General features: G+C 52.4%; 7 protein-coding genes across 7 annotated transcripts; 3 read left to right on the forward strand and 4 right to left on the reverse strand.

Annotated features, from left to right (window-relative positions):
* Window positions 1-164: 164 nt before the first annotated feature.
* Window positions 165-1,018, forward strand: CkaCkLH20_11756 (putative RNA recognition domain-containing protein; the record flags this gene model as incomplete). Its single annotated transcript, XM_038894470.1, has 2 exons — window positions 165-190; window positions 244-1,018. 2 exons carry the CDS (start codon window positions 165-167, stop codon window positions 1,016-1,018), a joined length of 801 nt encoding a protein of 266 aa, XP_038740318.1.
* A 162-nt stretch (window positions 1,019-1,180) lies between these two features.
* Window positions 1,181-2,289, reverse strand: CkaCkLH20_11757 (uncharacterized protein; the record flags this gene model as incomplete). The annotated part of the gene is made up of 8 exons (XM_038894471.1): window positions 1,181-1,327; window positions 1,382-1,437; window positions 1,496-1,536; window positions 1,588-1,597; window positions 1,650-1,698; window positions 1,752-2,077; window positions 2,131-2,141; window positions 2,219-2,289. The coding sequence occupies 8 exons, from the start codon at window positions 2,287-2,289 to the stop codon at window positions 1,181-1,183; spliced, it is 711 nt and encodes a 236-aa protein (XP_038740319.1).
* Window positions 2,290-3,421: 1,132 nt separating this feature from the next.
* On the forward strand, window positions 3,422-6,028 carry CkaCkLH20_11758 (putative pre-mRNA-splicing factor SYF1; the record flags this gene model as incomplete). The annotated part of the gene is made up of 3 exons (XM_038894472.1): window positions 3,422-3,478; window positions 3,551-3,721; window positions 3,791-6,028. The coding sequence occupies 3 exons, from the start codon at window positions 3,422-3,424 to the stop codon at window positions 6,026-6,028; spliced, it is 2,466 nt and encodes an 821-aa protein (XP_038740320.1).
* Window positions 6,029-6,270: 242 nt separating this feature from the next.
* On the reverse strand, window positions 6,271-7,792 carry CkaCkLH20_11759 (uncharacterized protein; the record flags this gene model as incomplete). The annotated part of the gene is made up of 3 exons (XM_038894473.1): window positions 6,271-6,425; window positions 6,483-6,608; window positions 7,708-7,792. The coding sequence occupies 3 exons, from the start codon at window positions 7,790-7,792 to the stop codon at window positions 6,271-6,273; spliced, it is 366 nt and encodes a 121-aa protein (XP_038740321.1).
* A 913-nt stretch (window positions 7,793-8,705) lies between these two features.
* On the reverse strand, window positions 8,706-9,534 carry CkaCkLH20_11760 (uncharacterized protein; the record flags this gene model as incomplete). The annotated part of the gene is made up of 2 exons (XM_038894474.1): window positions 8,706-9,124; window positions 9,183-9,534. The coding sequence occupies 2 exons, from the start codon at window positions 9,532-9,534 to the stop codon at window positions 8,706-8,708; spliced, it is 771 nt and encodes a 256-aa protein (XP_038740322.1).
* Window positions 9,535-13,662: 4,128 nt separating this feature from the next.
* CkaCkLH20_11761 (putative poly polymerase protein) lies at window positions 13,663-17,500 on the forward strand (the record flags this gene model as incomplete). The annotated part of the gene is made up of 6 exons (XM_038894475.1): window positions 13,663-14,980; window positions 15,042-15,262; window positions 16,098-16,679; window positions 16,736-17,191; window positions 17,242-17,397; window positions 17,456-17,500. The coding sequence occupies 6 exons, from the start codon at window positions 13,663-13,665 to the stop codon at window positions 17,498-17,500; spliced, it is 2,778 nt and encodes a 925-aa protein (XP_038740323.1).
* Window positions 17,501-17,632: 132 nt separating this feature from the next.
* On the reverse strand, window positions 17,633-20,662 carry CkaCkLH20_11762 (SacI domain-containing protein; the record flags this gene model as incomplete). The annotated part of the gene is made up of 3 exons (XM_038894476.1): window positions 17,633-19,492; window positions 19,561-19,661; window positions 19,711-20,662. 3 exons carry the CDS (start codon window positions 20,660-20,662, stop codon window positions 17,633-17,635), a joined length of 2,913 nt encoding a protein of 970 aa, XP_038740324.1.
* Window positions 20,663-21,726: the final 1,064 nt, after the last annotated feature.

Consider the following 21,726-nt stretch of genomic DNA (forward strand, 5'->3'; position numbering starts at 1 on the left):
GTGCACCGTATGCGGCATTGGCGCGCGTAACTCTTTTAGGCGCCCAGGTCTAGGCAGGTGTAGTCTGAACCTCGGAACACTTCAATCGTTAGAACCACCCACGCTGTAATTTATGCGCTCATCGCTTCCTCAACATCCCCTTTGAAATCATTTACTTTGTCGAAATGGCTTCCGGTCTCCCCATCGCCACGTACGTGTCATTGCACTTCGACACGTCGGGCCAGTGGCTGACTTGTGCTACAGAGTATACGTGCGAAATCTAGAAGAACGCGCCAAGATCGACCAGCTGAAGGATGCGCTGCTTCAGATCTTCTCCGAGTACGGCAATGTCCTCGACGTTGTCGCAAAGACGAATTTGAAGGCCAAGGGCCAGGCCTTTGTGGTTTTCGACAACCCAGAGTCCGCGCGCAAAGCGATCGACGAAGTCCAGGGCTTCGAACTGTTCGACAAACCTATGCAGCTTGCGCTGGCACGAACTAGGAGCGACGCGACAGTCAAGACTACGGGTAACGAGGAAGAATTTGAGCTACACAAACGTCGTCGACTAGCTGAAAAGGGTACGGTTATCTTCTCCATCTTTGGCTTTCTCTTCGCTAACCTCATCACCACTACTTCAGACAAGAAGAAGGCATACGAGGCTGCTGAAGAGCAGAAGCGGCTTAAGAGACCTGGCCCAGGTGGTGCCGGCCCGGATGCCAATCGACCAGCCAAGGCTGCCCGCGGCGCTGGCCTCAAGTCCACGAATCCCTCTGCAACCGCTGTCGTCCCAGACGAGTACCTTCCCCCGAACAAGATTCTGTTCGTCCAGAACCTCCCGGAAGACTACGACATCGAGGCTGTTACCAGCATATTTGGGCGTTTTGAGGGATTCCGTGAGGTTCGTCTGGTTCCAGGTCGTCGTGGTATAGCCTTCGTGGAGTACGAGGGCGAACAGGGTGCTATCACAGCAAAGGAGAATACCGCCGGCATGGTTCTTGGAGATTCGCACACGATTAAGGTCACGTATCAGCGCCAATGAGGCAACGAAAATAGTTGCACACGTTTCCAAAACGGACTTCGGTTTTTGAGACTTAGGCAGGGTATGAGAAATGTTGCGAGGACGGACTGCCAAACGAGCTAGCTAGCTGCCTTGGCTATAATACATGCTTCGTAGCCCATTACAATGAACTCTGACAGAAATTTAAAAGATGACGTCGTTGTCGTCTTCGGCAGCGAGAAGATCAGTCGGTCCCGATGCATTGCCGGCCTCGTGGCCCGCCTTGGCAGCCTTCTTGGCCTTGATCTCTGCATCTGCGGCTGCAGTATCTCTTTGTTTCTTGTTTGCGACCTACATGTCGAGTCAGCGGCTGTTAACACATGTAATTTACGAAAATCGCTGTACCTTCTTCAATCTGTAAAACTCTTCTCTGTCCAGTTCGTCCAATTCGGAATTGATGTCTGCGGTCAAGATGAGTTCTTTGGCTCCGTTTCGTTAGACATGAAATGAGCAGCTTACACTTGATGGTGTTCTCTGTTCTGGGAATGATGACGTGCTCGCTGTTGCCGGTTAGTAGGGAGAAGTGCGCGGGTCGTTCTCGTTTTCCTTACATGGCATTGACTGTATCATGTCAGCGTCTTCACACGTGCTCACTAAAGACGAGAGAACTTACCGCGTCGGTTGACGACCTTGATTACCTCGTCGAGAATGACGAAGGCAGTCTTGGAGCGTTAGCCTGTGGATTACTTACACAAGAGGTAAACACGCAACGCACCTGAAGACTAGCGAGCTCGACCAGAGCCTCCACAGCACGGGCGTAGGTCTCGCGACAACGTTGAACTTGTTGACCACCTTTGCCCAGACCTGTGAGGCCGAAGTCATTGTTTCCTTCGGTCACGTAGCTCTCAAATGCCGGCAGAAGAACACCGGACACGTTCTCCTGCTTAGTGCGCACGCGGAAACGAGCCGACCTCGCCGACTCTTGGATTTGATACCCGATATCGCCACCGACCGCATACGTAACTTCAGCCAAGGAAAAGGACGCAATCTGCATTACACGTCCCATCTTGCGTTTAGCCTCGTCGATGCGTCTGGTAATCTCTGTTGAGTCGTCGTCAGCGGGGTTGTCTCGGGAAGGGGGCAGAAACGCGGACCTCTAAATCGCCTACGATGCACCATAAGTTAGTCGGATGTTCCCAAAGTCAACATCCTCCACCCAGCCTTCACTTGGATAGCACGTACTTGGTCAAGGCCTCACTCTTTCTCTTCAACAGACTGTGGCCAGTCTCGGCCCCCTTGAGCTTTGCCTTCATGATTCCCAGCGACTGGCGCGTGGGAAAGACGGCCTCTCGATCCTATGACAACCTCGTTATCAGCTCCGCGATCCAGAACAGGTGGGCGAGAATGCATCGACGTACAGGAGCGCCCGACATGATGGCGGTAGTTGACAGAAACCAGGGGGGGATTCAGTCGTGTCAGTCGGTCTCGGTAAGAATGCACGTATTATAGGACAAGTCCAGCCCAGCAAGGTGTTCAGAGCGGCGGCAATCAGAGGAGATAGACAATGGCGCGCTCTTCTAACGAATGGGCGATGGCTGGAGGTGTTGTCGATAACCGACGGACGTTGGAGTGCTCGTTGCGTCAGTGCTTCGATTAGGCCTAGGTACGGATACGGTAAGAGAGCTGGTCGTAAGCATTGGTAGGTTTCTTACTCCCAATAAATAGATAAATACCTCGTCTTGTGCCTCAAGGTCTGCAAAAGATCAAGTACTCAGCTATCTCTGACATACTGAGTGAAGAATGCCCCACTGGAGCTTTGTTGTGGCTGCGGCTCGGTGGGTGCCTGCAAGCTATCTAGGTTCCGACCTTTGTTGTACATACTCTCTAAAATGATCATCGAGTCTTGATGGGCATAATGCAGGACTTCATTCAATCGTGAATAGACATTTCCATCAAGAATTATTCATATTTGGGGACAAGATCTCCGTATTGAGGCATCAGTATACCAGTATACCACTATACTACGTAGTAGTAATGAACCTTGTTCGTCCTAGGTACCTACCTAATTAGTATAGGCTGGGAGAAGAGAGAGGATGCATACACTAGTAGTGGGCCCTGACGGCTCATCAGCGGCTTCTGAATTGGAAAAGCTGAGTAATAAAGTGGGGCACCTGTTTTTCCTACCTTGCGGTCGGGCCTTGTTGATGGCGCGAAGACGCATCGAATTACATCGCCAACGTTGCCTTACCTATACTGCCTGGCAGTTCCACACGGAGGAGCTCAATCATCTCCGCTGCGCCATGATTTCTTTCTGAACCACGTTGTTTGCTCGCTTCTTACCCTTCCTTGCGTCCTGCGACTTTCGCAGAAGCAGAGGCATAGTCCCTGGCTCTCGACTATTCGGCCCCGACGTCTATGGGTCTTGGGCAGGTGGCCTGAATCAAGATGCCTGCCTCTATGCTTCTTAACGGCGCCCAGAGGCGTCCAGATCTGCATCTAGTTGTAAGTATTGTGCTCTTTCCATTCGGTCGCTGGCGTATACGTGCCTTGGACGACGCGCTAACTTATTCGAAGAGCGACGAGGACTCGGTCTACGAGCAAGATATCTTACGGAACCCAGGAAGCACGAAGCCATGGCTGGCATACATAGAGTTCAAGACTCAGCATGGAACATTACATGAGCGCGCATTCGTGCTTGAAAGAGCCTGTCTCCAGCTCCCGCGATCCTACAAGCTTTGGAAAATGGTACGGTTAGATGAGCTCGTGACTTCAGTGTGTTACTTTCTTGCTGAGCTTTCCTGCTGACCACAACAGTATCTGACCTTCCGCGTCAAGCACGTCTCGAAGCTTAATGCCGCGATCTTCGCCGCCGAGCACCGAAAAGTCAACGCGCTTTTTGAGCGTGCTTTGATTCTCCTCAACAAGATGCCGCGCATCTGGGAGCTGTACCTCAAGTTCTTGCTCCAGCAGCCCCTTGTCACTACCACACGACGAACTTTCGATAGAGCTCTGCGCGCTCTCCCCTTGACCCAGCATAATAGAATATGGGCTCTCTACAAACCGTTTGCGAACTCTGCTGCGGGAATCAGTGCCGTCAAGGTGTGGCGCCGCTACATGCAGATTCATCCAGAGGACGCCGAGGATTTCATCGAATTGCTGACTCAGGTCGGCTTGTATACCGAAGCCGTCAAAAAGTATATGGACGTCCTGAACAACACGCGATTCATCAGCAAGCACGGCAAGGGGCACTATGAGCTGTGGAGTGAGATGGTTGATACGATCGTCGAGCACGCGGCTGAAGTTGAGACCGGGCACGAGACAGGTATCGACGTCGACAGAATCATCAGGAGTGGCATTGTACGATTTGCCGATCAGCGAGGGAAGCTCTGGTGTGGGCTAGCTACATACTGGATCAGGCGAGGCAGCTTTGAACGCGCCAGAGATGTCTTCGAGGAGGCAATTACCACCGTCATGACAGTCAGGGACTTCACCCTAGTCTTTGACTCGTACACCGAGTTTGAAGAGTCCATAATCGGAGCTCTCATGGAAGTCGCCTCGGATCGCGCAGACAAGGGTGTGGTAGACGAAGAAGCAGACTTCGAGCTCGATATTCGCATGATGCGCTTCGAGCAGCTCATGGACAGAAGACCATTCCTCCTCAATGACGTTGTTCTGCGACAAAACCCCAATAACGTTGCCGAGTGGGAGAAACGGGTGGCACTTTGGGGCGACAATAAGCTCGAGGTTGTGCAAACGTATACTGCTGCTATCGCAACCATACAGCCAAAGAAGGCTGTCGGTGCCTTTCATCAGCTCTGGGCCAACTACGCGAAGTTCTACGAGCGAGGCGGCGACATTCGCAACGCGCGCATCATCATGGAAAAGGCCGTCAAAGTCCCCTTCAAGTCTGTGGCGGAGCTGGCCGATATGTGGATTGAATGGGCCGAAATGGAGCTGCGGAACGAGAACTTCGACGACGCCGTGCGGATCATGGCGAAGGCCGTTCAGGCACCGAAAAGATCGACTGTCGACTATTTTGACGAGACGTTGTCGCCTCAGCAGCGCGTACACAAAAGCTGGAAGCTGTGGAGTTTCTACGTGGATCTGGTGGAAAGCGTGAGTTCTCTGGAAGACACTCGAAAGGTATACGAGCGCATATTTGAGCTGCGAATTGCGACGCCGCAAACAGTGGTCAACTATGCGAATCTGCTGGAGGAACACCAGTACTACGAAGAGTCGTTCAAAATTTACGAACGCGGTCTGGATCTGTTCAGCTACCCCGTGGCTTTCGAGCTCTGGAACCTGTACCTGACCAAGGCCGTTGACCGCAAGATTGGTATCGAGCGACTACGCGACCTCTTTGAGCAGGCGATCGAGGACTGTCCGCCTAAGTTTGCCAAGGTGATATACCTCATGTACGGCAACCTGGAGGAGGAGCGAGGCCTTGCAAGGCATGCCATGCGGATCTACGAACGGGCGACGAGGGCAGTGGCCGACGAGGACCGGGCAGACATGTTCAATTTTTACATTACGAAATCGGCATCGAACTTTGGTCTGCCGTCAACGAGACCGATTTACGAAAAGGCCATTTCCACCCTTCCTGACAACGAGGCACGGGATATGTGCCTAAAGTTTGCCGACATGGAGAAGCGGCTTGGCGAAATCGATCGGGCGCGGGCTATCTACGGTCACGCGTCTCAGTTCTGCGACCCACGAACCAGCCCCGACTTTTGGGCCAAGTGGGAAGCGTTCGAAGTGCAGCACGGCAATGAGGACACATTCAAGGAGATGCTCCGCATCAAGCGGAGCGTGCAGGCGCAGTACAATACGGACGTCAACTTTATTGCTTCTCAAGCGCTTGCGCGTAGCCAGCGGCGGCCAGAGGATTTGGCGGACCCGAAGGTGGCCGATGCCATGGAGGCTCTCGACCGGCAGGCGAGAGCACCCGCCGGATTTGTGGCAGCAAGTGATGCTGCCAAAACAAACACCACTGAATCACAAGCTGTGGCAGCTAATCCGGATGCCATCGACATCGACGACCTTGACGAATAAAGCGTATCAATTCTGCTTCCTCTGAGGACAGACGGTGGGAGGCAAGCGGGTGGTTGGCTAGTTTTAGGTAATATCATACAAGCAGGACAAGAAGACCGATTCCAATCCAAGGTCGCCGTTTCAATTCATTCCTCATTGATTCATTCCCAGGTCTCGCGTTACCCGTTTGTGGGCACTCTTGCTCTCATAATGTTCAGCCGCTCTCGGTTGATTGGCTTGCCACACGGCAGTAGGCACACGGCTTATTTGGTGGGCGTCTTGCCGTATCCCTTCTCGGTGTGCTTCTCGTGGAAGCCCGAGGCATAGTTCCTGTCGACATGACCGTCGCGGGATCCGGGGGTTGCGTAGATCGAGCCCTTGCGCTTCTGGAAACGGCTCGGCGGCACTTTGGATGCATCTGGTGGAAGCTACATTAGCGCCTGTCGGGCAGAAACTGAGGGAGCCAATTGCCTACCCCACTCATCTGTGCTTGCTCTCCGGTCAGTCGGCGACGATGACAGCGCCGGAGCAACCTCGCCATTGAGAGGGGCCGGTGAGGTCTGCGTCTCAATAGTGATGGTGTCGGTTCTGGTTTGGTCGTCTGGAGATAAATGTGTTAGTGCGATATGCCACGAAGAAACAACTAACTCACTGGACATTGTCAAGGGCGATGGACAAAGGAGTCTGATTCTAGATTCGGCGCAGCGCGGTACAAGAGGTGACGAAGCGTCGTGTGGCTGTTGCAGCGATGTTTGACAAGTTGGAGATGGAGATGTCGGAACAGGTATGGGTTTCTTTGGTGGTATAGGTAGGCGATTCTTCACTTCCAACGTCAACCTAGATGACTGGGTAGGTAGATAGAGGGGAAAGCTTTGGTAGAGGGGGGAGGAGAGGGGACGAGCGTATTTATGAAGGCTTAGGGAAAGTAAGGTAAGGAAGGTGTGTTGAGGTATCTCACCATACCTTACCATACCCATCCATATCTTACACATCAGCCAGCTAAGGTACGGGCCACTCACTTCGTTACCTCACCATGCTGCTTCGGCGCTGGTAACGAAGCTACGCAAGTAGTAGCGACGGTACCGGAAGGCAGGGCGTGCGGAGTACCTCATTGAGGAAGTCATCTGCCAATGACATCCCATGGCTTGGACGAAGCACGGCTTGGCTTTGATCGACAAGTACTGGGTAAGGTTCTTTGAACACTGAAGTAGGTGAGACCAGCTACATTATCAAGGAGGGGGGTTGAGTACTTGGGGCGAGGCAAGGGCGAGGATCTTTGTGAGGGTATCTACAACGTTGAAAGAGTCAGCCGGTGCCTCATGCGATAGGTAGGTACTAAAAGGTAGAGAGGTAGAGGCGAGAGAAGGTACCTCAACCTGAAGGTAGGTAGCACATGAGGCACTTACTCGACAGTGGTTGGCCTCCAGTGTGACACTACCGGGTTGATGATGAACATGAGTTGCCTTTGGCAATTCAACCATGCTTCTTGGCACTTTAGCTTGTCTGGAGGTACTATTCCCAACCTGGTAAGAGCTGGCCGCCACAACGTTTGTTCATTGGCGCCGGGCTACGTTTTGTCTTCCTGCCTACGGCACACCTTACCTTGCACCCTACTCGAGCCCATCTGGCTCCCATCTTTGGCTTTTCGCGGGGAAGGTGACGACGATCTGCGGCTGCCCTTGACGTCACCAATCACTTACCCAATTGGACGGGAGAGAAGCGAGCCATTTTCCACGGCGCCCGCTCACACAGCACAGCAGCGGGCTCGTAGCTTTTCATGAGCATTCGTAATTTCGACAGGCGCCCGCATCACAGACAAGCTGATCCCTCGCAACCTCAGTCCAGCTGTATTGAGATTGTCGTCACTCACTTGGGATGAACAAGAGGCCACGAGACTCATGGAAGCATGGATATAGGAGGTGAAAAGGATGTGTCGAGTGGTGAAACGGATCTGTCATTCGGAAAAGCCGCCCTCTTCGAAATAACGGTCAACACATCGTCGACTTATGACAGTTGACCTGGTTCTGCTGACAACCACGATGCTGCAACTGGTGTTGCAGTCTGCCGCACTTCGTAGTCATCTACTGGTCCCGACCCCCATCCCCAGCTTCAGCCGTCGCCGTCACCGATTCGCCATCGTCATCACCCTCTCGCCATCATCATTTCCCATTTGCACAGTTTTCATTCCCTCGGCGGACTGAGGCTCACGGCTCGCAACCTCCACGACCGAGCTTAAGTCGGGTGCTTGGTCTAGACACGCCGTGTCAAGCGGTGGCTGTGCATGCCTGACGCTCTCACCATCCGAACCCCGATGCAACCAACCCGCCCCGTATGTATGGCTTTTACGGTGATTGAGCGTCCTGTAACCTTTTCCCCAAATTTTCATGCCCCCATCTTCCCTTTCCCGCCCATCAGAGTGCTTTGCAGACAGTTAGACTGACGTGTAAGTGAGTACGAGACAAATCTTCTCGTCTCACCATCTCACCATGTCAACAAAATTGTGATTCAAAATCTTAGCAACGCAGTCAGAGAATGGAATTGTGTACTATCGACGACGAGACACAGTCAAGCCCTCTCCAAATACAATATAGTAGGCATCAGCATCAGCATCTAATCAGCAGCCTCTTTATCATCGCCAGTCCTTTCTGCCTCCGCGGATCCTCCTGTAGCCTCAAAACCCAGGAAGTGAATGCTTGATTTAGATCTCCTCGCCGTCAGCGCGGAGCTCGGCCAGGTACGCGGGATCGTCCTCGGGGGCAGCAGCGGCAGACTGGGCACGCTTGACCATCTTGTCGAGAAGGTCCTCGCTTCTCTTCATGGCGAGCATGAGGTTGCGGCGAGCAGCGGCCGGGGTGGTAGAACCAGCCATCTGGACCGGAACAATACCACCGAAGGGGCCGGCACGGGCGGCGTTCTGGCAGCGAACCAAGCAGACGTTGGACTGGCCAGCAACGGTACCAGTGCAAGTCTGATCGGCCGGGATGGCAGCCTTGAGAGGGAAGTCGGTCATGGCACCGTCGCGGTTGCGAGAGTTCTGGCCCGGGGGGGTCGTAATGACGTTGATGTTGGTCCACTGCGCGCCAGTGGCATCGGCGTTGATCATGCAGTCGTACGGGCCTCGAAGCGTGTTAGCAAACTAATCTCCACGAGATATGGACGGCTTCGGAGTACTCACCACCACCGTCGCCGTTGACCTGGTGCAGCGTCATGTCGACGGAGCCGCCGGCAGAGATCTGAGGCAGCATCTGGCCAGTCTCGGCCATGATGGCCTTGGTGCCAGTCTCAAGGCTGTTGGTACCCCCGCCGACAGTCTCGCCGAAGGTATCGGCAGCTTCGCCCTTGAAGCGGGTGCTGTCCTGCTGGAACGGGTTGCGGCGTGTTCCGTCACGGGGGGTGCTGGAGTCGATGCCAATGGCCATACCCTGACCTCCGGCATCACCAGTGGCGCCAACGATGGCAGCGTGGCCGGCAACGAGGTCGGCGGTGGCCAAAAGACCGATGGCGAAGACGCTCTTAATGTAAGACATTTTGTATGTGAGAGAAGGTAAGTCCTGACCGGCAGGGAAGAATTATACAATACAATGAAAGATTGGAAGGAGAGAAGGAGACTTGAAAAAGGACTGCTGGTTGCTGGATGAGGATGAAGAGTTCAGACCGGGAGAGGGTGGGAGGTTAGATCAGTCTTTATAGGAAGATTCATTCACACAAGACGACGGAGCGATCGCGATATCTGATGTCGGGACGAAACGCCCTTCCTCGTCTTCATCTGCTCGCCCCCATCTCACAGTAGTTCTTCGATACTCCGGGAGGTTAGCTGAAAGTCCATCCGAGATCCCAAACTGCCAAGCCAAACATGTTTTTGCGAGAGAGCCTCAATGCGACAAGAGTTGTTGGGGTGAGCATTGGCGCTCAAGCGCGAACGGGAAAGTGTAGACGGGTTGGCAGTACGCAGTAGAAAGGGAGGCTGTGGTGAGACCGCGAGAGCAGAGCCTCATGCGGGCCTCGGGCCAGGGGGTGGGAGAGGGTGAGAGATGGGGTGTCAACAACCAAAATGGTATGAAGGTTCCGGAGTTGGTGTGACCGAATGTCAGTTGGAAAGCCCGAGCCCACGACCGGGAATCAGGATGACCTTTCGCTGGCCCGCGATGAAGCATCAGGCATGCCGGGAAAAGAAAAGGGGGGAGGGGCGGAAAGAGCGGGTGCAAACTCATGAGCCGATGACTTGCATGTCTGCAAACATGGTAGTCCCGGATATCGATGTTCGACAGTCCGTCCTAGTCTTGTAGCAAGTGGCACATGATTTGCTTTGGTATAAGCTGCAACTAGTTCAGGGAGAAGGTCGACACTTGAATTGAATGGTTCGTGACAGTGGCTGTCTTGTTCGTTGGACCTTGCTCCTCAATAGAAGCAAGAAGAACGGGAAAGAGTCAGCCTCGAAGACTGGCCATCTGAACGTCCATTCTTCAGTAAGCACATTGGGATGTGAGATCATATGGAATAGCCAGAAACCGGACTCGTCCAACGTCCATCTCTGCTCTGCGACCGAGTGAGATAATGGAAATCAATTATGGAAATCCTTGTGGAATGTCCCATTCACGCAAGGGTCATTGCAACTCCGTTTGAGACTCCCTTGGCAAGGCAAGCTTCACACAAACCTGGCAGACGTATTTTCCTGGACACCCGACAGTGATCTGCCACACAACCGGCGCAGAGATTAGAGCATGCTACCGAGAGCTCTGGGCAACGTGTGTTGTGCGTGTTTCGATGGGAAGAAAGGACGGCTCTGTTTCGATCCACAATCCACGAAAGAAACGTTCAAACCGGATCTGCAGCGCCGGGTAGTGTTGTCGCAACGGGGGATAACCCACGGAAGATGAGAGCCAGGGACTGGCCAGGGACTGAGTACCCAATTGAAACCCACGATACCCGGCGGCGACAGCGTACGCACGGCTACTGATGATCTGCCGCGACAACCTGGGCAACCCTGCATGAGGCAGCGGTGGGTTAGTGCGGCAAGGGTGAGCAGTAGCCTGTGATGCGTGTGAGGCGCAGGCATGAAGTCGATTCGAAGACGTGGGATCCAGGGCGTGGACGAGGTCGCCATCAACTTGTAGACGACATCGGCGTGTAAGACGGGCCAAGCTGACCATCAGTGGAATCCAGTTTCGCGGTTGGACCGGCCATCAGATTTCCAGACAAGCAGTCGTAAGCTGTCTGCCGCTGGCTGCCTATCTTGGCAAGTCATGTTCGCCGAGCGAAGATGGGTTGATTCACGAAGACGTTCGGTAGTGACGGGCCGGCATCTCTTGTAGCCGATAGCAAGCGCCTTCAACAGCTTGGCCAAAGGTAAGGTGTCTTAACAGCGTGATAACTAACGGCTGTCCCTTGCAGCATGGTGTGCTGCACACGAAGGTTAGTTGCTTATAACCGGTTGACTTTGGTTACGGGCAGGCTGCTAACTTGAGTTGTATTCATCTTGGTACAAGCGTAGGTCCAGTCAGTGACGTGCAGATCATTACAAGGCAACGTGGAGATCGCTCTAGTTGGATTCAACGTCTGAATCATCCGTGGTATAATGTCGAACAGAAGACAATGTAGGTCGAGATTTGTTACCAGACGACGCTAAGGCAAACACGTTAGCACGCGCATGTGTCGGTTGTGTGCGCATAAGATTGGCCTGAACGGATTAGACGGCCTCCTGAGTCGGTAAGAAAGGCAGAGAAGCAGAAGCAGAGAGAAGCAGGAAGAGAAGCGGCGAGGCGCGGATGGCGCGGTATGCAAGCAAAGGCCACCCAATCCTAAACATGGGAACCCAGGTCGATGAGACGGGCGTTGTATGGAAACGGCGACGTGGACTGCGCACCGGCGGTCGGTGAAACCGAGTTGCCAAACGCCTCACGGTGTTTTTGGGGAACCAATCGCATGAGGTGTTACCCTCTACCGATGTCGATCAGTTTTGTTTCTCGGCGGAGAAGAGGGACAGAACAAGCGGGAAGAGAGAAAAACAGACGAGGGGATCACGGGGACTCCCATGTAGTAGGGGCTGGGTGGTTAAGGGCACGAATGGGTGTGGTCTGTAATCAAGGGGGAAGTTGGATGGATCGGCGACGGATGGGATTTACAAGTCGCATAAGATAGGTACGTACAACTGATTTGTGTCAACTTTCGGGCCCAGTGTAAGGTAGATTAAGCTACAATACATGCTTGAATCTTGAATCAATCAAGGTAGTGTCTCACAGTAGGCTAAAGGTAAAATTGAGGTCAACGTGGGGGCGGTGATAGGGTATCCGTTGAATCGGCCTGAAGCTGGTGGCCTTTGCATGGAAATGATGAGACCAGGCCCCGGACCGGGAGGAGAAGAAATGGCCATCCCATCATATGGGGGAGTGATGTAGCACCTTATTCGAATTTCTTGGCGGGTTGATGGACTTGGATGTGATGGTGTTCACCTTGACTACGACGGGAGCCGAAGAAGGTTAAAGGTGACAGCGGAAGGCAATTAAAGGCAAACTTTTGGCGGGTTGGATTGCTGAATTGCACCTGAAATCCAATCCTACCTGCTTGAACAGAGCGGATTATCGGAAGCCTCTGAAGCAGAGCCTAAGGTACCTTGGGTCGGGTACCACGGTATGTCTTGCATATTCAATAACCACGTTTATGTAAGGTATGTCTACCGGTGCATGTGTTGTAACCCCACTTGATGTCGGAGGAGAAGGCCCGAGGCACACATGCACTACCTCACCTCCACTCAGTCCAATTACCTAGGTACCTACCTAAGCTAAGGTGCCTCACTGTCCACCACGACCTGACCCCGAGGTGGCTTAGGTAACCTGCCTGCCTTGCCGCACCTACCTTGGGCTTAGGTAAGGTACCTTGCTGAGTGGATCACAGCACGCGCGACTCTGGCCCAATCACCGCAAACACCACCTCATACATTTACAGGCGCCCAACACCACAGAGCCTCGCCTTCAACGCCAAATTCCCTGCAGGGTCCTTCAAGTTTCAACGGTCTGCCCATGGTACCTTGACTCGTTCTGCCCTGCATCACCAAGGAAAGAGAGCCCGTGAGTCAAAACACAACCTCAGTCAACAGCCATGACACAAATTTCTCTCACCGGCCCGTCTCACTTTACAAACTCCATCTCTGCTTCATATCATCCCATCTCCCCACGAACCACTCTCTCATCTCACCGGTCTCGTCTTACCCCGGTCGTACATTTCACCTGCTAACCACGGCAGCAGCCTTCTCCATCTCGAGACTTCATCTCAAGCTCAGCACAGCCGCTGGCCAAGCCGAAAGCATCGCCGCCACCTTGCAGTCTCGTCCACGGGGAAGCATTGCGTGATCACCGAACGCGTTTCCAACCCCAGACTTTGTACAGCTGCGGCGCAGTTCGTCTCCCCATCCATCGCCCGGCCTTGACGACACGGGCTGTTTTATGTCTCTTTGCGCCAAAAGCGCCTACACACTGCACCTATTGTCGACTGCGACGTCCTAGATTCGCTAGCACTGTTGCCTGTATCATGACATGATACGTGCATGTGCTCGAACCGCCCTGATCTGGAAACACTCCGTCATCTCTCACCCCATGAAGAGAGATTTTGACACCTTCGCGGGTCGCACAACTCCACCTGCATCTCAACCTCTCCGCAACATGGCTACCGACACCTCCGCCTCCACCGCCTCACCCACACTCAACCTCACTGCCAAAGAAAAGCAGCTGAGAGACCTCCTCGTCGATGTCGCTGCCTCTATCGATGCCGCCGGTCGCTCTCCGCAGCCTCTGGTCCTGCGCTGGGCTGGTGGCTGGGTACGTGACAAGTTGCTAGGCATCGAAAGTCATGACATCGATACCGCCATCAATGCCATGACTGGCTATGCGTTCAGTATGGAGATGCGCGATTATTGCACCAACCAGGACAACATTAAAAGGCACAACATCAGCCCCGGTGATCTAGGGGGCCTTCACAAGATCGCTGCCAACCCAGACAAGTCAAAGCATCTCGAGACCGCCACATGTCGCATTTTTGGCCTTGATGTTGACTTTGTTAACCTTCGCAAGGAAACTTACGCAGACGACAGCCGCAATCCGACCATGGAATTCGGCACCGCTCGCGAAGATGCCCGGCGTCGAGATGCAACCATCAACGCCTTGTTCTACAACTTACACGACAGCGTCGTCGAAGACATGACAAGTGGTCTTGCGGACATGAAATCTCGCCTGATTCGCACCCCAATGTGTCCGCTTCAGACTTTCACGGATGACCCGCTCAGGGTCTTGAGGTTGGTTCGCTTTGCCAGTCGTCTCGATTTTACCATAGATCCTGCCGCCACGGCAGTCATGTCGGAACCTTCCGTCCTAGAGGCATTGAAGCTGAAAATCAGCCGCGAGAGGGTCGGGGTCGAGGTTGAGAAGATGCTAAGAGGCAAGCACCCGCGAAGCTCTCTTGAGCTGATTCACAACCTTGGACTGTACGGTGCCATATTCACGGATCCAAACACCAACGACCGCCCCCCACCAGACGTCTCCAAGTGGAGACTCGCCTACGAGTGCCTTGACCGGCTCGCCTGCGAAAGGGCTCCAGGGTCTATCTATGACACGCTCGTCGTGGATGACGACGCTGCTTACTTTGCGTGGGCTCTTGCCGCAGTCGCCCCGTATGCACACGTCGATACCGAGGTGACTGTTCCGAAGAGTAAGGGCACTCTTCCCCTAGCGACACTGGTGGCTCGCGAAGGCATCAAGGCGCCGAACAAACTCTGCGATGTGATCACAGGGGCGTGCCGACATCGAAGTGAGATTGCGAGCCTGAAGCAAAGCACGTGGGCCAAGGAGCCGCGGGCCTCGGAGCGAGACACTGTTGGCATGGCGATCCGCAAGTGGGATTCCCGTGGAGGTCGGTGGCGCGTTCAGGTTCTATATGCTCTTCTTGTCGAGGCAATGGAAAAATTTGAGCTGGGGTCAGACGCAGGTCAGTCCCAGCAGATCAATTATTCCAGCCTACCAAGGACTGTTAGCTGACATGACTACAGATAATACCCAGTTTCTCTTGGGCTGGCAGAAATTTGTAGACCACCTTGCTGACCTCGACCTTCTTGATGCGCCGAATCTTCGAAGGCTGGTAGACGGTCGATTATTGACGCAAGAGCTCGGGATTCGTCCAGGCAAGTGGCTGGGACAGGCGCTGGATGTGTGTGTGGCGTGGCAGCTTCGCCATCGAGGCGAGACCGATCCGGCCGGGGCCATAGCCGAGGTAAGACGTAGATCCGGGGAACTGGGGATTCAGGGGATTTGAGCCGGATTTGCACTTCCACCTGGGCGACTGAAGGCAGAGAGAGAAGAGCTAGCATTTGGCTGTGAATGGATGGCAGATGAGTGGAAATTGCGACTCGTCGTGACTGGTGTCGACGGAGTTCGGTGACGGTACGGAAACAGAAGACGAAGGTTTTGTGCAACATGTAAATAAAACTCGGGAACTTCTTCAGTCTCGTCCTATGCCCATTGAGTCGGCGGAAGCTGTAAGAGTGCAGTTAAACAAATAGGCGGGAGGGCGAGGGTATTCATTATTGCGGCACCGTGCTGTGTATTGGCTATACACTGTGCATCTTCCAGGTGGTGGGCCACGCTAGGCAGAAGGTGGCTGACTGACGAATGACTCCAAGCAACACCACAATCACAACCACTGTGCGTTCGGCGAGCCTCGACCAATTGCTCCATCGTTTTTGTTCGCATCAGCCATCTTCCTTTCTAACAACAGAAGACTTGCATTGTTAAAACCAGTGCCAGATCGACTTTTCTTTCCTTAGCCCCATATCAGCCCGACCTCTAGTCCAGGGCGAGCGATGTTGCCTGACGTTGTTTCTCGATTGCAACAGGGTGAAGCTGCCAGCAACATCGACGTAGAAGGTGCGGAACGAAAACTTCAAATATGACATTAAGCATCAACATGCTGACCATGAGCGATAGTATTACCTCGCTTTACCATTGTTGACCTGGCAAACGACCTGTCTGAGTGCCACTCTTTGGTGATTTGTCTCCGAACTTTTGGCCGATGGCTGTGGATGCACGTTACTGACCACAAGAACTAGCCTCATCGCCAGGTTATCAAGGCGTTATCCCTCTGCTTGAACCTAAAAGAGCGCATTGAACGAGTGCCCGAGGATGATGTAGCCGCTGCTCGAATAACCAGTCATGCTGCGGGATTGCTATGCCGCTCACCCAGCGGCCTGCCTTTGCCCCTTCCACATTCTGCCGATGCTGCTCCGGCGGAGGATGTGCTAGCGGTCTTGAGAGCCCTCAACATCAACTACTCCGCTCACATCAACGATGACACGTTGTTGTCTGTTGTCGCCTACACGGACAGCAACACCACCTGGTCGACGGAAACAATAGCGTTGATGGCCGAAGACCTCCTGGACTGCGCTCTAACAGACGAACACCGAAAACGTGTCTTCATCACGTCTGTCGTTCTGGAAGGCTTCATTCGGCCACTCTTCTCCCAGTCGTCGTCGAGTCGGATCACTTCGACTGGCAGAAAGGCCCACTATGCTGATGATGACCGCGACCATGCCAGCAAAGACATCTTTGCAAGTGATGCTGAGACTGTGCCTTGGAAGGGGGACCAGCTGCACGCCATCACCGTTTTCTCATGGGCTGTTGAGCGATCGGACGTGAGTTCATGTTGCCCAAGCACACTCATAGACACATCTCATCCAATATTTTCTAGGAACAAGTCGTAGGGAAGAACTGGCCACTGTTTACCCCAGTTCTTCTCGCTTTAATAGACGACACGGATACGAGATATAAGGCCCAGGGCCTCGCTATCTTACAAAGCTTCCTTGCAAGGTGCCCGTCCAGCGTTCTTCAAGACACGGGCCTCGGAGAAATCTTCGAGCAATCCATATTCCCGTCACTGATGTCCCTACCGACGCTGACGCCCGAGGAAGAATCTGTGCAACTCCTTGACCCTGCCTACGGCGCGGCCATTCGATTGGCGAGCGCCCAGTTCCCAGAGGAGAGAAGCAGGCCTCGGAAGAATCGTCTCTTCGTCAGGTTGCTAAGGGAAGGAATCATTAGTGGCTACTGGTATGCCTCCGAGTACCCGAGGACTGTAGAGCTCCTGGTGCGCCAAGCCTCGCTGGTTGTCCAACACCTGGGCACCTTCACAATTCCACACGTCAAGGTGAGCATTTCAGGCAAGATGGTGCAATCACGGTACTTACTCATACCTAGGATCTGCTATCCATGTTCGCCGCCATCATGACGGACCCATTCTTCGTTTCCTGCCCAACCTGCATCGAGGCAACTTCTCAGGCGCTCTCAAGTATGATGCTCAACTGCTGGCCTAGAATCTCACGACCGGCACATTCAGGAGAGCTGCTGAGGGCAGTGAGCGTTTGCTGGCTGAACTTGAAGAGTGAACAGGAAAGGGCTTCCGATAGCAAAGCTCTCGAGAGAACTCTGGCTGCAGTATCCAGCCTCGCACCCATAATATCCACCATCTTCACAACTGCGGACTTGTCTCCGCAGGACCATTTCTACCCATTGTGCGATGCCGAGCCCAAGCTCCTGGAGTTGTTCGGCAACGGAGAAGCCACGATCGGAATGCCTAGCGAAGGAGACATCAGTCAAGAGGTTGCTGCTTGAAGAAGGATTTTCCACGAAGCCATTTTCTGTAAGCCTTGTATCGCTTCTTCTGTGCATCCTCTTCCGTAACGGTGAGAGGATTGCTCCCAACCTTAAGAAGCTCGGCATAGACAGCGGCATCTTCCTCATTCCCAACAGGGGTGATTGCCTCGCTCTGCCAACTGCTCTGGACATAGGCTTGGTACTCCGATTGGTTCTCGGCCTGGACTTCGGCCGAGACAACCAAAGGCAGATTCTGCGGATGACTGATGTAGCGCTCGTAATCATCGGCTTCTTGCTGGCTGACGGAGGGATTGAGGGACTCTTTTACCACCTTGGTAAAGGTCCACTGCGCTGCTTTAGTTTTTTCCAGGGCTGTGGGCTTCGTCTTTGGAGAGCCCAATGGCTCTGCTTGTGTCTCCTTCATGATGCCATGATGGCCGACTACCCTCTCCTGCATTGGCTGGAGCCAGCGATGAATTGATATACCCTTGCCCCCGGCCGTGCGGTCTGATATGACAGATGCGGCATCCATGTCAGGCGGAGAATGATAGTCTTGGGGATCCACGATGGTCACCTCTTTCTTGGGCTTTTTCTTCTCATGGGGTTCCATGTCGGTCTCGTTCCTGACTCTGAAGGGGCTCAGATCGTAGCGACCATCTTGGGTGGACTTGAAGGGTATGTACTTTATGGTTGAGTTCATCTTGTACGGAAACATCTTGAGAAATGATGAGAGTGTGGATGGCCGGTAGTACTCAACCCAGTAATCATCAAAGAAGGAAACGGGCATCTTCCTTGCCTCGCCGGGAGGCGGAGTGTATGGTGGGAACTTGCGCTCCTGCAAGTTATCGGGTGTGAACCAGTCGATGTAATCCCGCTTCATCTTTTCGGACCATGCTCGTGGGTCAGCGTGATGGAGATAGTAATCGGTTGCCAAATCCCACAGCATTGGCTGCCCCTGGGCAAAGATGTAATTCCCGAGAAAAAGGTTATATGCCTCCTGGCGCTGGCCATCCAGGAAAGAGTTGTTGTAGTACCTCTTGAAGCTCTCGATCATGTCGCGGGAGTGACTGGTCCACTGGTTGATCTTGCGGTACGTCTCCATGGTATTGACAAGCTGGGAACCTCCGTATTGGACCGCAATAGTGTCGCCGTGATCATGGTACATATGGGTAAAGAGGTTTACGGCATCCGTGTCGTAGTTGATGGATGTGTCTTCGAGAATTCCGAGAGCGTGGAGCTGATGCCCGAGTGCTCGTTTTCCGATGACGAACTGAGCTGCGTTGGTGCGGTCCAAGCAGTCGATGCAGTTGGTCCGCGCTACTCCATTTTGGACATTGGTGAGGTTGATTTTGCCATCGCCGTCGTGAAAGAATCCCGTGGTAGTGACCACATCTTCAGCAATGCGCTCCAACGTACCAATCACATCTTGGTCGCGACTCTTCGCGGCTCTACTCATGTCCCAGGCTTTGTGAATAATCTTGCGCCCTTCCGGCAAGAACTGATTCAAGTAGTTGATCGCATTGGTGTACTCCAGCAATAGCTTAGACTCTCGTGGCGTTCTCTCTCTCGCCTTGACCAGGTTTAGGACATAGATAGGGCCACCGTATCGCTCGAAGAGATTATCGAAATGGAGAGCGGCGGCGCTGTAGAACGGATCGACTAGGTTTAGCTCAATCGGGGGCTTGGGCGTCACTCCCGTGTTATCCTGGGTCCAGTATAGAGGGATGCTGCCTCTGTGTTGCACGTAAGATGTGTACTGTGGGCTGGAGAACAGTCTGGGTCCAGGGGCGTGAAACGAAGTAGTGAGAGCTTCCGAAACAATTTGTTCCGTCTCAACATCATTGGCGACATAACCCTTCACAGTGATCAGCAGGCCGTACGGCAAGCAGGTCACAGGGCAGATTGGTGCCCGGCAGTACTCACAAGGTCGTTGGCCCCTCGCTTGAGGAATCTTGCACCCGCAAAGAAACGTGATCGCCGTGCAATAATGGTAATGTAAGCGGTGCGTCCATATATCGAAAGTGCTGTGAAGTTAGCTCAAAGATTTCTTCAAAATGCAGCAAAATCACCCACCCGCTTGGTCGATGTAGCCATGTATGATAGGACGGCACCAGTCAAATGGATCCTTGAGGGCCTTCATCGCCGGCTGAAGAAGGTGACTGTTCCAAACGAACATGCCATTGAAATCATCCATAGCACCTGGCAGCCCACATGCAAGCGCCTCACGCTCCCTCGTCAGGTTGTGCTGCAGTGTGCGCGTAATATCGTAGGAATAGCTATAATAAAACGATCTGGTCAGGTCCAAGTTGTTGAGAATGCCCAGGAATCGAGACTCCTCGGTGTTCCGGACGTCAGCCTTGAAACGTGTCGGGGTCAATGGTACCAGCTCAGTACCGTCGACTTGGTAGATGTAGTGCCCGCCGATCATGGCAACTGTGCTCTTCTTCGTGATCAAAAGCATATAGTAGGGGCCAGTGAACTTGATGAAGCCAAGCAAGCCCCATGTAGTGCACCGCAACTTGATGCCACCAGTTCCCTTGTTGCCATCGTCAATCGTGTCCAGCAGCTGGTTCATCTCCTTTTGGCTGTAGATGATCTTATCGTCGGTGATGCTCAGTTCTGAGTCGTCCGTGGTCCTTTCGATTTTCAGAATGCGATAGCGACGCTCGGTTACATCCCCGCCGACGATATAGTAGCGAGTGGCGGTCTCGTACAGGCTGAATTTGTGCATCTTGCGGTCTAGCCGATCGAATCCCTTTTCATCGTATGCATCTGCGACTCGCGCCGCCGAGTCCGGGCTAGACGTTCGCATGAAAGGCTTCGCAACTGCCGGTTCTTCGTCGGCATCGTCTTCACCGGCTCGGCTCTGCGCAGCTGCATCGGAGGACAGGGCGTTCGCCGTCTCGTCGTTGTTCAGGAGAGGGAATACTGGCGGAATATCTCGATTGACCTTGTCTTTGTCGGGGTCCGCAGTGAAGGGAGTAGGGGTATCAGATTCTTGCTGCGAGGGCGGTCGCTCAGCCATGTTGAATTCCAGGGTGCATCTCTGTATGGCGCCAATGAATCCCTAGGATCAGTGTGAGGGAAGTTATCAAGTCGGACGGATTAGGACCAATGCAGTTAGTAACTAGCGGATGACGTCAGAGCTAAAAGAAATTAAGCTCCTAAGTACCTAAGTAAGTATATAAGTAGCTAAAGGGGCTTAAAAGCTTTTATATACTATATTATTATTTAAACTATATATTTAACTTAGTTTAGCTTAGCTTATTTAACTAATATTATAATACTTTTATATATTATAACTAGCCTTATAAGTAGTATATAGCTTTATAATCTATATATAACTTATATTTACTACTAGTTACCCTTCTAGCTAAAGGACTATAAGGGCATTATAAAGAGGGACTTATAACTAGAACGTTTAGTACTATTATAATAGATTTAAGCTACTATTACTACCTATTAGTAATAAGGCTTATTACCCCCCCTTTTCCTATAGCTTTTATAAACTTATATATATTTAAAGACCTTAGCTAAGTTAAGCTTATTAGTTAATACTAATTTAACTATTATTTATATCTATTTATTATATTAAGAAATAATATAAGCTAAATATTACAACCCATTAGGCATAACCAACAAAGGACGCCCCACTAGGATACTAGGCGGTTATAATAACACACTTATATATAGGATCATAAGAACACATAAGGATCCCTTAGGAACGGAAGAACTATAGTATAGGTTACATAACAATAAAATAAGAGATTAGATCCATATAATCAAGATATAGCATCTATATTCCAGAAAGACAGAAGCCGTATGCCAAGGATACAGGAGCCATACAGGGCATATACAGCACCCAGCAATAGGACTACCCAGGACCTATATATAGGATAGACTTAAGTCTACTTAAGGACAAACTTCTATAGCTCTTTAGCAATTAACCTTATAATTATTATTTATAATACTTTTAGCTATACCTAAGTAATAATTACTCTATAACTCTTATTAAGGCCTTAACTAATTACTAAGACCTTTAAAGACCTATAATTACTTAACTAGACCTATAAAATAACTAATTACTAT

The sequence above is a fragment of the Colletotrichum karsti genome (genome assembly GCF_011947395.1).
Source record: "Colletotrichum karsti strain CkLH20 chromosome Unknown Scaffold50, whole genome shotgun sequence".
NCBI classification, from domain to species: domain Eukaryota; kingdom Fungi; phylum Ascomycota; class Sordariomycetes; order Glomerellales; family Glomerellaceae; genus Colletotrichum; species Colletotrichum karsti.